This window comes from Epinephelus fuscoguttatus, linkage group LG21 (genome assembly GCF_011397635.1).
Source record: "Epinephelus fuscoguttatus linkage group LG21, E.fuscoguttatus.final_Chr_v1".
NCBI lineage: Eukaryota > Metazoa > Chordata > Actinopteri > Perciformes > Serranidae > Epinephelus > Epinephelus fuscoguttatus.
This window is the reverse complement of record NC_064772.1, coordinates 12981134-12993979: the sequence shown is the minus strand read 5'-3', so window position 1 is coordinate 12993979 and position 12846 is coordinate 12981134. Positions and strand designations below refer to the sequence as shown.

The 12846-nt window shown below is 41.9% G+C and overlaps 1 protein-coding gene across 1 annotated transcript; it reads left to right on the top strand.

Annotated features, from left to right (window-relative positions):
* Window positions 1–180: 180 nt before the first annotated feature.
* and1 (actinodin1) lies at window positions 181–8500 on the top strand. Its single transcript, XM_049566078.1, has 7 exons — window positions 181–253; window positions 4071–4115; window positions 4497–4642; window positions 6081–6494; window positions 6876–7127; window positions 7239–7448; window positions 7770–8500. Exons 1-7 carry the CDS (start codon window positions 181–183, stop codon window positions 8367–8369), a joined length of 1740 nt encoding a protein of 579 aa, XP_049422035.1. The 3' UTR covers window positions 8370–8500.
* Window positions 8501–12846: the final 4346 nt, after the last annotated feature.

Here is a 12846-nt window from a genome sequence, read left to right as displayed (position 1 = left end):
ATTACGATGCCTACAAAAAGTTGATGTCACCAAAAAAAAAAAAAGGGAAAAAAAAACCAAGCCAAACAATGAAAATTGTGTTAATAGTTTAAGATACAAAAATGATGGACCAGGAAGTTTGGGGTCTAAAGCATCATTTTGAATGTCAGTGTCTTCGGCAGGAGAGGAGGAGGTGAAGCCATGTCTGGAAGGAGGAGAACCAGTTTCTTGGGTGTGTCTGTCACAGCTCTGCTGGCTGTGATTATATTGCCTGGTGAGTACACAGTGGGGATCTGACATAACAAGGTCAGTATGTGAAATATCTGTCACCATCTAGACAGTTACTATGGCAGCATATAGTATCTATAGGCTATACATGGTGAGCCAGGGCTGTCTAAATGTTATATAATCACCAGCACTGGAAGAAGCACTCAGATCATTTACTTAAGGAAAAGAAGCAATACCACACTGCAAATATCCTCTGTTCCAAGTAAAGTTTTGAAAGTGTTACTAAGTAAAAGCTTGTAAGTTTTATCAGCAAAATTTACTTTGAGCATCAAAAGTAAAAGTTGTCAGTGCAGAAAGTGGTAAAGTATTTAGTATAATGTCGGGTGGATTAATTTAGGCTGCAGCTAATAATATAAAATGCCCTCAGCAAGTCCAAGATGCCCAAATGTCTTGTTTTGTTCGACCAACACTCCAGCCACCGCCACCCCAAAATCTTTTTTCACATTAGTGAAGCTGAGAGTGGTTGACATTCTTCTTCACGTCAATTAAACAATTACCAGAGTTGTTGCAGATTCATTTTCTGCTGATCGCCTAATTGGTTAATTAATTACTTGTTTCAGTTTAATTTATTCATTTTAAAGATATTTTTTAGGGCATTTTGTCTTTAATTGATAGGACAGTGAAGTGTGAAAGGGGGAGAGATTAAGGGAGAGACATGCAGCAAAGGGCCACAGGCTGGAGTCGAACCCAGGCCGCTGCGGCAACACAGCCGCAACTGCTCTACCACTAAGCCACTGACGCCCCAGTTTAATTTATAACAATGGATAATAATGACTAGGAACAGAGACAACACTAAGTTGTTGCAAACATTTCTTGCCTCTAATATCAACAAAAAAATTAGAAAAATACAGAAAAACATCTTTCAGATTTTAACTCAACTCAACTCAAACTTTATTTATAGAGGACATTTAAAACAACCAGGGTTGACCAAAGTGCTGTACAGATTAAAAGCAGCACAGATGTTAAAAGTAACCCATACAATGCCGCAACTAAAATAAATACTAAAATACATAAACACAGTGCAATAAAATAGAATAGAATAAAATAGAATAAAACAAATTAAAATTAAATTAAGATTTTGCCAGATGTCCACTTAAGCTCGATTAAAAGCCGGGGTGAAGAGGTGTGTTATTAAGGAGGATTTAAAAACCTCAATCGATCCTGCAGAGCGGATGTGCCAGGGCAGGTTGTTCCAGAGCCTAGGGCCGCCGCCACAAAGGTTCAGTCACCTTTGGTTTTTAGCCTCATTTTGGGGGTGACCAGTAGCAGCTGATTTGAGGATCTCAGTGTTTTGGCAGGGGCATGAATACGAACGAGCTCCGTCAAGTACTCGGGGGCTAGGCCATTAAGAGCTTTAAAAACAAACAATAAAATTTTAAAATCTATTCTGAAAGCAACCGGGAGCCAGTGCAGCTAAACTAGGACAGGGGATATGTGGTCACGTTTACGTTGGCCAGTGAGGAGACGGGCAGCTGCATTTTGTACCAGCTGCAGGCGGTGCAAGTGTGAGTGGTCCAGGCCAAAATACAGTGAGTTACAGTAATCCAGTCGTGTGTTAATAAAGGCATGGATTACAGTCTCGAGATCTCTACGTGGCAGGTATTTTACTGATTATAATACTAAATGAATGATTAATCAGGTGAGGAATATTCCAAATAACCAGCTGAATCATTTGAGTCCTGATGATCACAGGGATACATTGATGAAAAACATCAGCTATTATCTCCAGATGTTAGCAGAGACACAGCAGTAACTGGTCCTAATTTAGAGCTTTTTTCTTCAAGACAACAAACCACAATCTGATAAAATCCCCAAATTATGGTACTTCATTTTAAAGGCTTCTTATGTTATGTGTTTTTTTAAATGAAAAACTCCATTTTGATACATCCAAAAGAATACTTTCACATTATTCAAAAATGATAAGTGATTGGTGATGATAATGGTGTTGATGAAACTCATCATACCATAAGATGCATGGTGACAAAATCTGTCTGATTATGTGTCATTATTTTAAGTTTTCTTGGACTCAAATCTCAAATCTGTACAGTGCAGCTCTGAAAACCCAACTGATTGAAAAGCAGAAGAGTACTGGCAGCAAAATGTACTTGAAGTAAAGTACTCATAGGGCAGCATGCAGGCAGTGTAGGCATCATGTTGTAGGTAGTTGATTTAAAGTAAATGTTGTAAATGTGTACTTTACATCATGCTAATCTATAACAATGCAGGATATTTTACAGGCAGATCATGTTATTTTGTATATAAAACCTTGATCCTCAAACTAACTAGAGGTCTCAAATAAAAAAAGCACAATATTTGCCTTGGGAAATGTACTGGAGTTGAAATATAACGTAGCATAAAATGACAATACTGAAGTCAAATCTCTGCTTGAATAAATGGACTTTGTTACTTTCCTTTAATGGTTTTAGCCAATTCTATTTCTTTATGGTCACCCATAAAATGATTCGCTTAATGTTTTACAGACTGTATTTTGTTCTTCTGCCTCTTTAAAACTCTTCAGACATAAATTTTATACGAGTTATAGCTTCACAATCTACATTTCAAGGCTAAAGGGTTAGTTGGACTGCATATAGGGTTCCTGCCCTTCACCAGTTCATGGACATGGACACATGTCATCACCACACTCACAAAGAGCGACTGTAACTCAACTGTGCTTCATGTATATCATGTAACATAGCCTTTGGTGTTCATATATCATCTGTAATGTATTGACATTAAGAGAGAGGTTGCTCCTCCACCACCTGTTTCCAGTTTGCTCTCGACGTGATTGGCAGATTTACACCAGGGCAAGTCTCATCTTTCCTTTAAAAATGGTTTTTAAAATGGCAGCGTTTGATGGTTAAAAGGTGGAAAAAGGGAGTAGTAGGAGGAGGAGTTTCTTTCATCAGTCCTGGTCCTGTAAAAAATTAGTACCTGTCAGCATCACCTCCTCCGTCCTCTTAAAGCTCTGCTGTTTCCAGATGTGCCAGCCAGTTTTTTACAGGCTCATAAAAAACAATACAGCGGATACACTGAGACAGCATCATTTAGCCCACCCTCCTCTTCCTCCTCCTCCTCCTCCTCCTCCACATCGCTTCATCACCTCGGGTCACCTTCACCTTCTTTTCCTTAGTCAGTTTCTCTCTGCAAATTCATACCTTTACATGTTCCCCTCCATGTGTCACCTTCCACGCTACAGTGCGCATCCCATCTTCCTGATTACTCCCATCAAAGCTTATCAAAACTCTTTTTTATAAAATCAGGAGATTGATGTTTTTCCTCTGCCGACACGCGTCGCATAACCCTGAATTATCCCCACTGGATCTCTCTTTTAAACCTGTCATCTGTTCCCCTCTGTTGTTCTTCCTCCCTCTCCTCTTCCTCTCCTTCTGTGATGCATTAACACCTTTTCCCCGTGGAGATGAAAGCGACCCGGAGCAGAGCTGAATCTGCTGTTCCCTCAGCTGCGTGGGGTCAACAATGCACATACGCACACATATATGTGCACACACAGCTCTTTGAAAACACAGCGTGAGGTTTGATGTTACAGACTCACCTATAAAATCTACAAAGGGCCGCAGTTGCCTTGGGCACAGCCAATTACCCCTGCCCTATTTAATGAATAATGTCTGCCTGTAAGTGTTTGAGGTTTAATATCATATACTGTATCATCACTTATATATTGCAGACACATTAAAGGTCAACATAGACCTTTAAACATATAATAAGCAATTTCCAGGACTTAATCTTGACTCCAGCAGCTTCTCAAATTTTCCATCTGTTTTTGCTTTTCTGTGTGTTTGTAGCATTCTTGTCTGCGGGACCAATTGTGCAAAAGCCAAAAGGAGATGGTAAATATGTGATTTTCTTTACCATGGTACATATTTGCACATTGCTGTTTGTTCCTAAAAAGTACACAGTAGCAATTTGCAGAGGCTGTAAAGCCATAAAGTTGAAAAATGCATCTGTTTAAGTACTTTCTGATTACAGAGTGACACCCAAATTTATCACCTCACCTTGCTTTAATGTAGCAGCAACACTTAACCCTGAGATATCTAATGTGATGTATTGGCAAGTATAAACAAACGAGGGCTAAGTGACCCCCAAAATATAACAAGTCTTAAGCCTTGAATATCATGTTATAAACTTTAAAAGTCACTAGAACGTCCTTGAACTTGATGTCCAAGTGAGTACAAAAGCCTCAGGGATCAGCTGTGTCTTTCTGCCCTCAGTGGGAGAAAGTATCCGCAAGACAGCGGCTGCTGCAGAGTCACACAGGAGGCTGATCCGCAACCGCAGGAACATCAGCTGGTACAAGCAGCACTCTGACTTCTGGAACTGGTACAAGTACTTCACCGACAACGGCAACCAGGAGGCAGTGAGTGCACACATCCACAAAAAAGTTTTAAGTGACAGTAAACCTTATCTTAGTATGAATCAAAATGATTTCCCGTTTCAGCGATGCTACAATGGATTCCAATAAAAACATTTCACAATGTTTAATGCTGCTATCAATATTTATATATTAACAGTAAGTAAGATAATTAAATGTAATGTGAAGGACGTCACTTTTACTGATTAAAGTTACAGAGATTTATCATTCTTCTGTTTTAGCATCTTTAAGCTCCTTGTTTTGTTTTTTACGGCCCACAACTCTGCTGTTTTGGTTCAGCCTCACTGCTCTCATACCCCTGCCCACCAAACTAGCTCTGGTTCTTGAAACACTTCTATTTAGGACTCTTGGAGCCTGGTGCTAACTAGCAAATCAGCCTGCGGTTCCACCAGTTTTGAGCAGAACCATTGTAATCAAGGATGTGGCATCAGTGAAGCATATTGCATGACCCACAATGGAAGTAAACAGTAATAGCAAGATGGCAGATTGCACTGATCACCTGTGAGCTTTTGTTCTGTTATGACAGATAATTGTTTTTATCCCGAAAAAAGCATGGACCAACTGTTAATGATAAGAAGATGTAGAAAACTATTACATGCAGGACTCTTTTCAACCTGTAGAACATGACACGCCCACTGATGTTGTCACAGCTTGCACATCAGGTCAAGAAAAAACTGTTTTTTTTTTTTGTTCCTGCAGGAAAACAATTTTCTAGGTTCCAAACCAGTTTATTTTAGGTGGAAGTGTTGTAAACAGTTCAAAATTAGGTGCTGCTAGCCTGGTTAGCATGCTGCATTTAAAGGGAATGATTAACCATGATAATGCTAATGCTAATTTTTGCTAGCAAAAGAAGGCCTAAAAACATAAAAAAAAAAAAAGTATATATACTGGAATAACTGAATATTTGACACATCAGAGGGTCTTTTATCACAACCAAATGCTGAACAAGACTTTTTTAGGCAACCAATACACTACAGTTAACTTTCACAAACTGAAAACACACTTAAACAGCAACAGCTACGGCTATGCTCTGTAAATCTGGGATTGGCCATGGTTGGATGACCTAACCAGTGGTAGCGACAGGTGGTAACAGATGGCACCCACCTGTCACTCAGCACCACCATTAATTACGCATAACTGTAATCCTTAACAACATTACAAGGGAATAAAATCACTCCTCCATACAGTTATCATGAATGTTGAAGTTAGCTATAGAAACCAAAACTGTTTTTTGTACCAGGCTGTAAACATGTTAATTTCTGTTGTAACACGGGGGTCTATTGGGATTGACTTGCTCCTGGAGCCAGCCTTAAGTGGCCATTAAAGGAAGTGCAGTTTTTGGCACTTCCTTGTCGGCTTCATTTTTCAGCTGCAGAGGTTGTCTCATGAACAGCTCACCTCTGAACTCTTTCTCCCCTCACAGATTCAGGAGATGGACCGCATCTACCTGGCCTACCTCCAGAACAAGAACCGTGCTGAGGGACGTCGCTCCTACAAGGCCTACTTGCGACACCTGGGGGAGATCTACAAGTCCTGTGCTGATTCTGATGACCCTAACTGCGTGTCTTCCTCCACCAGCAGGCCCAAACCTAAGCCAGAGGCCCCAAAACCTGCACCAGTGAAAACCTGTGATCCCACCAAGGACCCCTACTGCCTGTATGCTGCTTTGGTCCAAGGCAAGAGCCCCTACCTGCCCCTGGTGCTCCCGGCTGCCGCCCCTGCCCCGGCACCAGTGAAGGCCCCAGCCCCTCTTTATGTCCGCTCTGCTGCTCCAGCAAAGGACCCACAATCTGGATATTATTACTATGCTCCATCTGCAGTGCCTTTCCTTTCCAAGGTATGCTTTCAGATATTTTAGGTAATTTCATATATTTAATATACAAAATTTGGCAATTTACTTAACCTTACGCTGTTGCAGTTTTGTACCTGTACCGAAGACTTATATCTAAGAACCATCATGTATCGGATTTGCAAATTTTTAACTTTGGTCCCCCCTGTGGTAAAGAGGACACTGTTGCAGCGTCTCTCCTCCAGTTGAAACAATATGGCAATACTGATAATGAAAGGCAGGAAACAACCTTAACTGCACAGTTTTCACCCTTACTTGTCTTAAAGTTTCTACAAAATCCAACACATATCCTATCAAAATAAACTCAAACATAATATATCACATAAAAACGTCATGCTTCCATCTCTGCCTCTGTTTTTTATACTTTAGGAGCAGAAGGCCGAGCTGTTGCGTATCTGCTCCTCTGATGACGTGGAGTGTCTGCAGTACCACCTGAGAGCAGCCTATGGGTATGCACCCTCTGCTGGACCCCTGCCTTCCTACGCCCACCTGGGCTGTGACCCCAAAAAGGACCCCAGCTGCAAACCTAAACTGGTGCAGAAAGCCCCCTCTGGTCTCTACCTGCAGTACCCCAACTGTGATCCACGGGATCCCCTTTGTGCCCATGCTGCCTCCCTTGTGGTATGCTTTATTTTATTGTAGTTTTAACATCCTCTCATTGTTTATATTTAATCTGTGTCTGTGCCGTGATTATCATGTTCATGGTGTTTCTAATGTGATGTGTTCCTCCAGGCGCCTCGTACCCCTAACCCCCCTGCAGCTGCTGGCCCTGGATCCTGCAACCCTCTTTTTGAGGAAGGCTGCAACCCTCTTACTGCCACCAGATTTGCTACTCCCCCAGAGGCGTACAAAAGTGAGGAAAAAGAGGAGGCTGCTGCCATTCGTGCCGCCCCTCCTGCTGCGCAGAATAACGACCCCTATGCCATGTTCAGGGATGCTTATGCTAATGCTAACAGAGTTACTGACCCCTATGCTATGTATCGCCAGGCTAGCGCTCCATCTGCCCCTCCAGCTAATGACCCCTATGCTATGTATCGCCAGGCTAGCGATCCATCTGCCCCTCAAGCTAATGACCCCTATGCTATGTATCGCCAGGCTAGCGCTCCATCTGCCCCGCCAGCTAATGACCCATATGCCATGCTGCGCCAATTCATGGCCCAAGCTCAGGGTAATGACCCATATGCTCCACGCATGGGGGCTGCTCCACGCATGGAGGCTGCTCCAGAGTTCAACCCCAATGATCCGTTCTCTGCAATCCATGAGGCAGCGTCTGCTATGCATCGCCATGGTCCTCCCACCCCCAGGCAGCAGTTCCCTTTTTCCAATCCCAGTTATGAAGAGCCAGCTCAAGAGGAGCACCACCCTCTGGGCCCCCCAGGAAAAACCAAGGAGGGCTATGACTGCTTCATTGGCTACGATCGTGAATGCTACCCTGTGAAACCCACTGAGCCTCGCTCTGGAGTTCACCGTCGCATCCCCTACTCTGCAGAGGCCTACGAGCCCCACCTGAATGCTGATGGCACCCGAAATGGAGTCTTGGAGCCTTCCAACCCACACTGTGACCCTGAGTACGACCGAGACTGCCGCCTTCGCCGCTACGAGCCTCAGCCCGAGGCTCAGCCTGAGCATCATGCAGAGGAGGACCACAACCAGGGGGCAGCAGAGAGTGAGCACCATGCAGAGCAGGAACAGGAGCAGTATGAGGCAGAGCCCTACCAGAGCGGCCAGGAGGAGCCTCACATGTCCTATCAGCCACTCTCGCAGGGTATGCCCAGCCTCCAGGACATACTGAGGCGCTACGGAGACCAGTACCCTGACCAGGATGATCACAGAGCCTATGCAGATGACTACCGCAAGAAATAAACATGACAACACACACATGCATGCAGATGGACATGAATACACAGTCCCGTGCGTTCCTGTAGCTTAGCCGTTGACCGCCTCATGCAGCGCGCAGGAAGTCCTTCCTGGACCTGATATGGGACATAAGAGAAGTCTATGGACCCAATGAGCAAGTACATGCACGTACATCCACACATAGCTTGCAGCTGTAGGAGCAAGCTCAGAGAGCCGAGGGTCTTCCAGCAATGTTTTCATTTCTTTAGCTAATTTAGACCTGTTGCTTTCCAGTTTCCACCTCCTCAAACCACTCGAATGTGTAATACCTTCTCAATGCTCAGCTTTGCTTCTGTATCTATGCATCTCACGTTTTTTATTGTTTTGTTGCTTTTTGTCAGTGATGGATTGTGTAAAGTTTTTTTTTTTCATTTTGAATGTTCTAATAAAGAGCTCTAGAAAGCTGTTTTTGCATTTCATTTACTGAATCTTGACATTTTACTCCCACAGATGCAAAGTGAAAACTGACTACTGCATTCTGTGGGTGTTTAGATATTAGACTTTTCTGACATATAAAGAAGTTAAAGGGTATTCCAGTTATTTGATACTGCACTTCAATGAAATCTGAGGACTCACAAGTGACAGATTGAAGAGTACAAAGAGTCGACAACCTCAGTGAGCCTGTACTTAGGCACCATACACTGTATATAAAGATGGATGAGGTGACAGCTTCCCAAAAGTAAAGCCAAAACATTTTGATTGTCTCCTCTATGAGCTGATGGGACATAGGCCACATGTCAAATAATTTTTTCCTGAAGATGGCCTCTGTCGTTTAGGCTGTTTATACCATGTTGATGTATGTCCAAGTGTTCATGCTTCTGATAAGTTTGGTTATAACTAGTTATTTGATGGTATAAAAAGGGGCTAATCGCGGATGGTCGAACAGCGGGAACTCGATACTATGAAGATAGCTTTGCAGACTCTGGCTCCAAATGATGTCACCATTGCAAGATGGCAGCGGCCGTATTTGGGGTATTTTGGCTTCATTTTTGTACAGTGGGAAAGACATGTAATCTGTCTTTATATACAGTCATCATTGACCACAGCAGCACTTTAAGCTAAATGCGAACATCACAATGACATTGCTAACACTTTGACCCCAAGTAGGCGAAATGTTTACTATGATCACCATCTTAATTAAGCTTGTTAACATGCTCATAATTACATTATAAGGAATGTGGAGTTGATGTGAGGCTGTATTAAATTAGAAGCACGGGCACCATCTTGTCAGAGACCGGCTCTATAACCTGCCCTTGCTACAGTGGTCAAGCGATGTCATTTGGACAAACTTAAACAAAATACACCCATAATGGCAGTCCAAGGTTGGAGTTGTCATTTCTGCATACACTTTGCATAAGTGTAAAAAACAGAAATCCCCAGAAGCTCATGAACAGTTTTGCAGTGGCTGGGTGCAACATCTGCTAATTCACAAGGCTGCAATCCGTGAAAGTACAGTCATACTCGCAAAGGTGCACTCCTCTTTTAACTGAATTAGCCATTTATACTAAACAAAATACAAAAGGTAAGTAGGTAACCACTGTAGCAAGCACAGATAACAGTACATTACTCATAGAATGATGCCCCTTTCCCAACCAAAGATGTATAAAGAGAACTGGATGCAACGTTGATGGTGGGACCCTGTTTACTCCTATGAAGTGGCGCATAAAGCTAAGACTGATTATAAAATCTGCATTTTTTACGCACTGCATGGCCCATAAAGCACATGCACTTGAGACTTTTGCCAGCTGAAGAGGCTACTTCCAGTTTAGCACTTTGCTAACTTGAATGGGGATAAAATTATTCAATTAAGCGGCTTTCCCAGGCTTTCCAAATTTTATTGGACTAAATGGATCAAATTCTGATTGTGAAACGAGTCATTTTGTAGGGCTTGTGATGCTGAAAAAGTGCATCCTCTGATATAGTCTCTTTCACTATGTAATTCAATGGGAAAAAATGTTATGGAGCCACTGGGCATCATGTGACGGATGCAATTGCACTGTCTGGCCACAAGCAATATTGGCTTCAAAGCATGGCGTACTTCCTGGGGGCCTGGTCCCATCAGCATGACGTACTTTCACATTCCTTATTAGCAATAAACAAAGTAGAGTCTTACTCTCCTAGCTTCATCTTTCACTGAGCTGGTTTTCCCCAGCTCCAAATACACACAACATGAGGAGCGTCACAGGGAGCAGAGGCTGGACTTAATTGATCTGAGCTCTCAAACACATCAACAGCAGCAGCTATTCAGAGGTCCAGAGGGAAGCTCTCAGTGCTTAAATGGTTACAGAAAACTTTTGCTACCTTTAAAAGAATTTTCAGTTGCTGTAGCTTCTTCTCGCAGAAATGTTACTGAAACAAAAACAAGAGATGTGGTGACAAGGTGAGGATTTGGTTTGGAGGATTAAGAAAGATTATGCTTTTTGTTTTTACTGGTGTTACAGTGAGAGGTAAGGAGCACCCAGAAGATGAAATAGTCACCGACGATTGATTAATTGCTAAGGTAGCTTTACATTTATACAGGTTTGGTGCTTTTTACAATACAGCAGGATGTAGAGTTGGAAACATTTATAAAACATAAGACATACATTTGTCGGTATTTACCCGATCAGCTTCAATAGAATTGTACTGCAATGTTAGGAGCAAGGAGCATCTGTAGATAGGAGGACTATGACTGAAAGAAATTCAGGCCCAAATGGATTTTAACAGGTTTTTTGTTCATCAACCTATTACATTAAGTTTAAATTGAAAACACTATAAAATAAACACAAAGACAAGTAAGAGGAAGTAGAGTAAGTTAAGTTAAGATCAATATAAGTTTTTAGACGGGGAGTCTTCCATTCCATTATCTGAGCTAAAGGTTGTGCAGTCCTGGAAATGCCAACCCAACCTTTTAGGCGGTTGAGATATAGATGTTTAAAAAAGTCAAATCTGACAACTTATGACCTTCTAAACAACGAAAGATAAAAAGTTTGAAAATACTTCAAGATTCTGGGGAGCAACTTTTGTTCAGCTCCTCAAAAAGCTGAACCAATATGTGCCTCTGGCAGGATGGAAAAAATGCTCTGAAACAGCTGATGAATATGAATAAAATGGTTAATGCATCAATAATTATAATCCAAAAACACTCTGTAATTGGCCATTTCTGATGCATGACTGCTTTTACTTTTGGCACTTTAAGTATACTTTGGGGAGGGATGGGAAGAAACTTTTTAGTATTTCTGTCTTCGCACAGAGGTGCAATTATTTAGAGTAACATTATTTTATTAACAACGTACAACAACTATTTTTTAGAAATGTTGAGCATTGCTACTGTGAAGTGTGGTGGCTCCTTACATCATTGACAGGCATGACTTTAAAACAAGTCTCTCAGAAGCCAGTGACAGCACGGTCTTAAATCTGCCGCCCAGCACTCACGTATCAAACGGTCTGTGCTAGCAGGCTCATAACCCTCAGGGAGTCAGTTTGGCGAGATTTGCTGTCCAGTGTCAATTCCCTGACCTGAAGGCGATGTATGAGCCCTGAGACTATCCAATATCGGCTATGGGAAGAGGACAGGGGCAGAGGAGAACCCTTTCATCTGACCTGATTGTTTGAAGGACCCGATGCACACGTGAGATCTATCTTTTGAGAGTTGCTATCTCGGGGTAAGATGCACTAACTTTGGAGTGACCCCCAGATTGAGATATTCACTCGTGGCGTCCTTCACTTGCAATAACATGTCAAAAATGCCTCCAATCTTGGATAACCCTTTGGGAAATTCTAATTAGTTTTCAGATCTCAAAATGATCAACTTTGTTCATTAATTTTTGTTTACACCTCTTAATTTGGTCAGTTTATTTTCACTGTTAGCTCAATTTAAGTTAATTAAATAATTGCATGAAGACTCAAAGTAATAATTTTAATTCATTTTATTAGCCCCTAGTCTAAGGAGCTAACAGCTAAAAGGTTCCACAGAGCTCCTCTCCTGGGAGGCACGGAGAAGGATCCCTACACAGGTTATCCTACCCTGAGGTGTAGAGTGTGTATAGTGTGTGGTGAGATGTTAATTGCACCAACTTTCAGTAGTTTTCCCATTGCTTTTGCCTCTTTCTGTCAGGAGGAGAGAAACACAGGTGTGGGACAAAAGTAACAACTGGATAAATCAACCACAAAATAAGTAAGTATTTAATATTTCTGGCACATAAAGCTCATCAATGCTTCAGTCTGTCCTCCAAGCAAATAACCATGTTACTCTCAAATCAGTTTATCATGTTTAATGTTGCAATTGTATAAAATGAGTCCAATGCATCAAACCTGTGTCAGTGTATAATCACCATTTTCTCTTATGAAAAACATTGAGTTGGAATAATATGTTTAAATTGTAACAAATCCTTTTCAATCATGTGCACTCAAATCATACGAGTTCCTCGGGACAGGACAGCCAAAGCAAACCGATCAGCAACAC

Excerpts from the sequence above, each read along its gene's own strand:
- and1 (XM_049566078.1), top strand. The coding sequence starts at position 181 with ATGTCTGGAAGGAGGAGAACCAGTTTCTTGGGTGTGTCTGTCACAGCT. Across the intron at positions 4,116-4,496 it reads GCAAAAGCCAAAAGGAGATG|TGGGAGAAAGTATCCGCAAG; the intron begins GTAAATATGTGA and ends TTCTGCCCTCAG. Across the intron at positions 7,449-7,769 it reads CCATGTTCAGGGATGCTTAT|GCAGCGTCTGCTATGCATCG; the intron begins GCTAATGCTAAC and ends GCAATCCATGAG.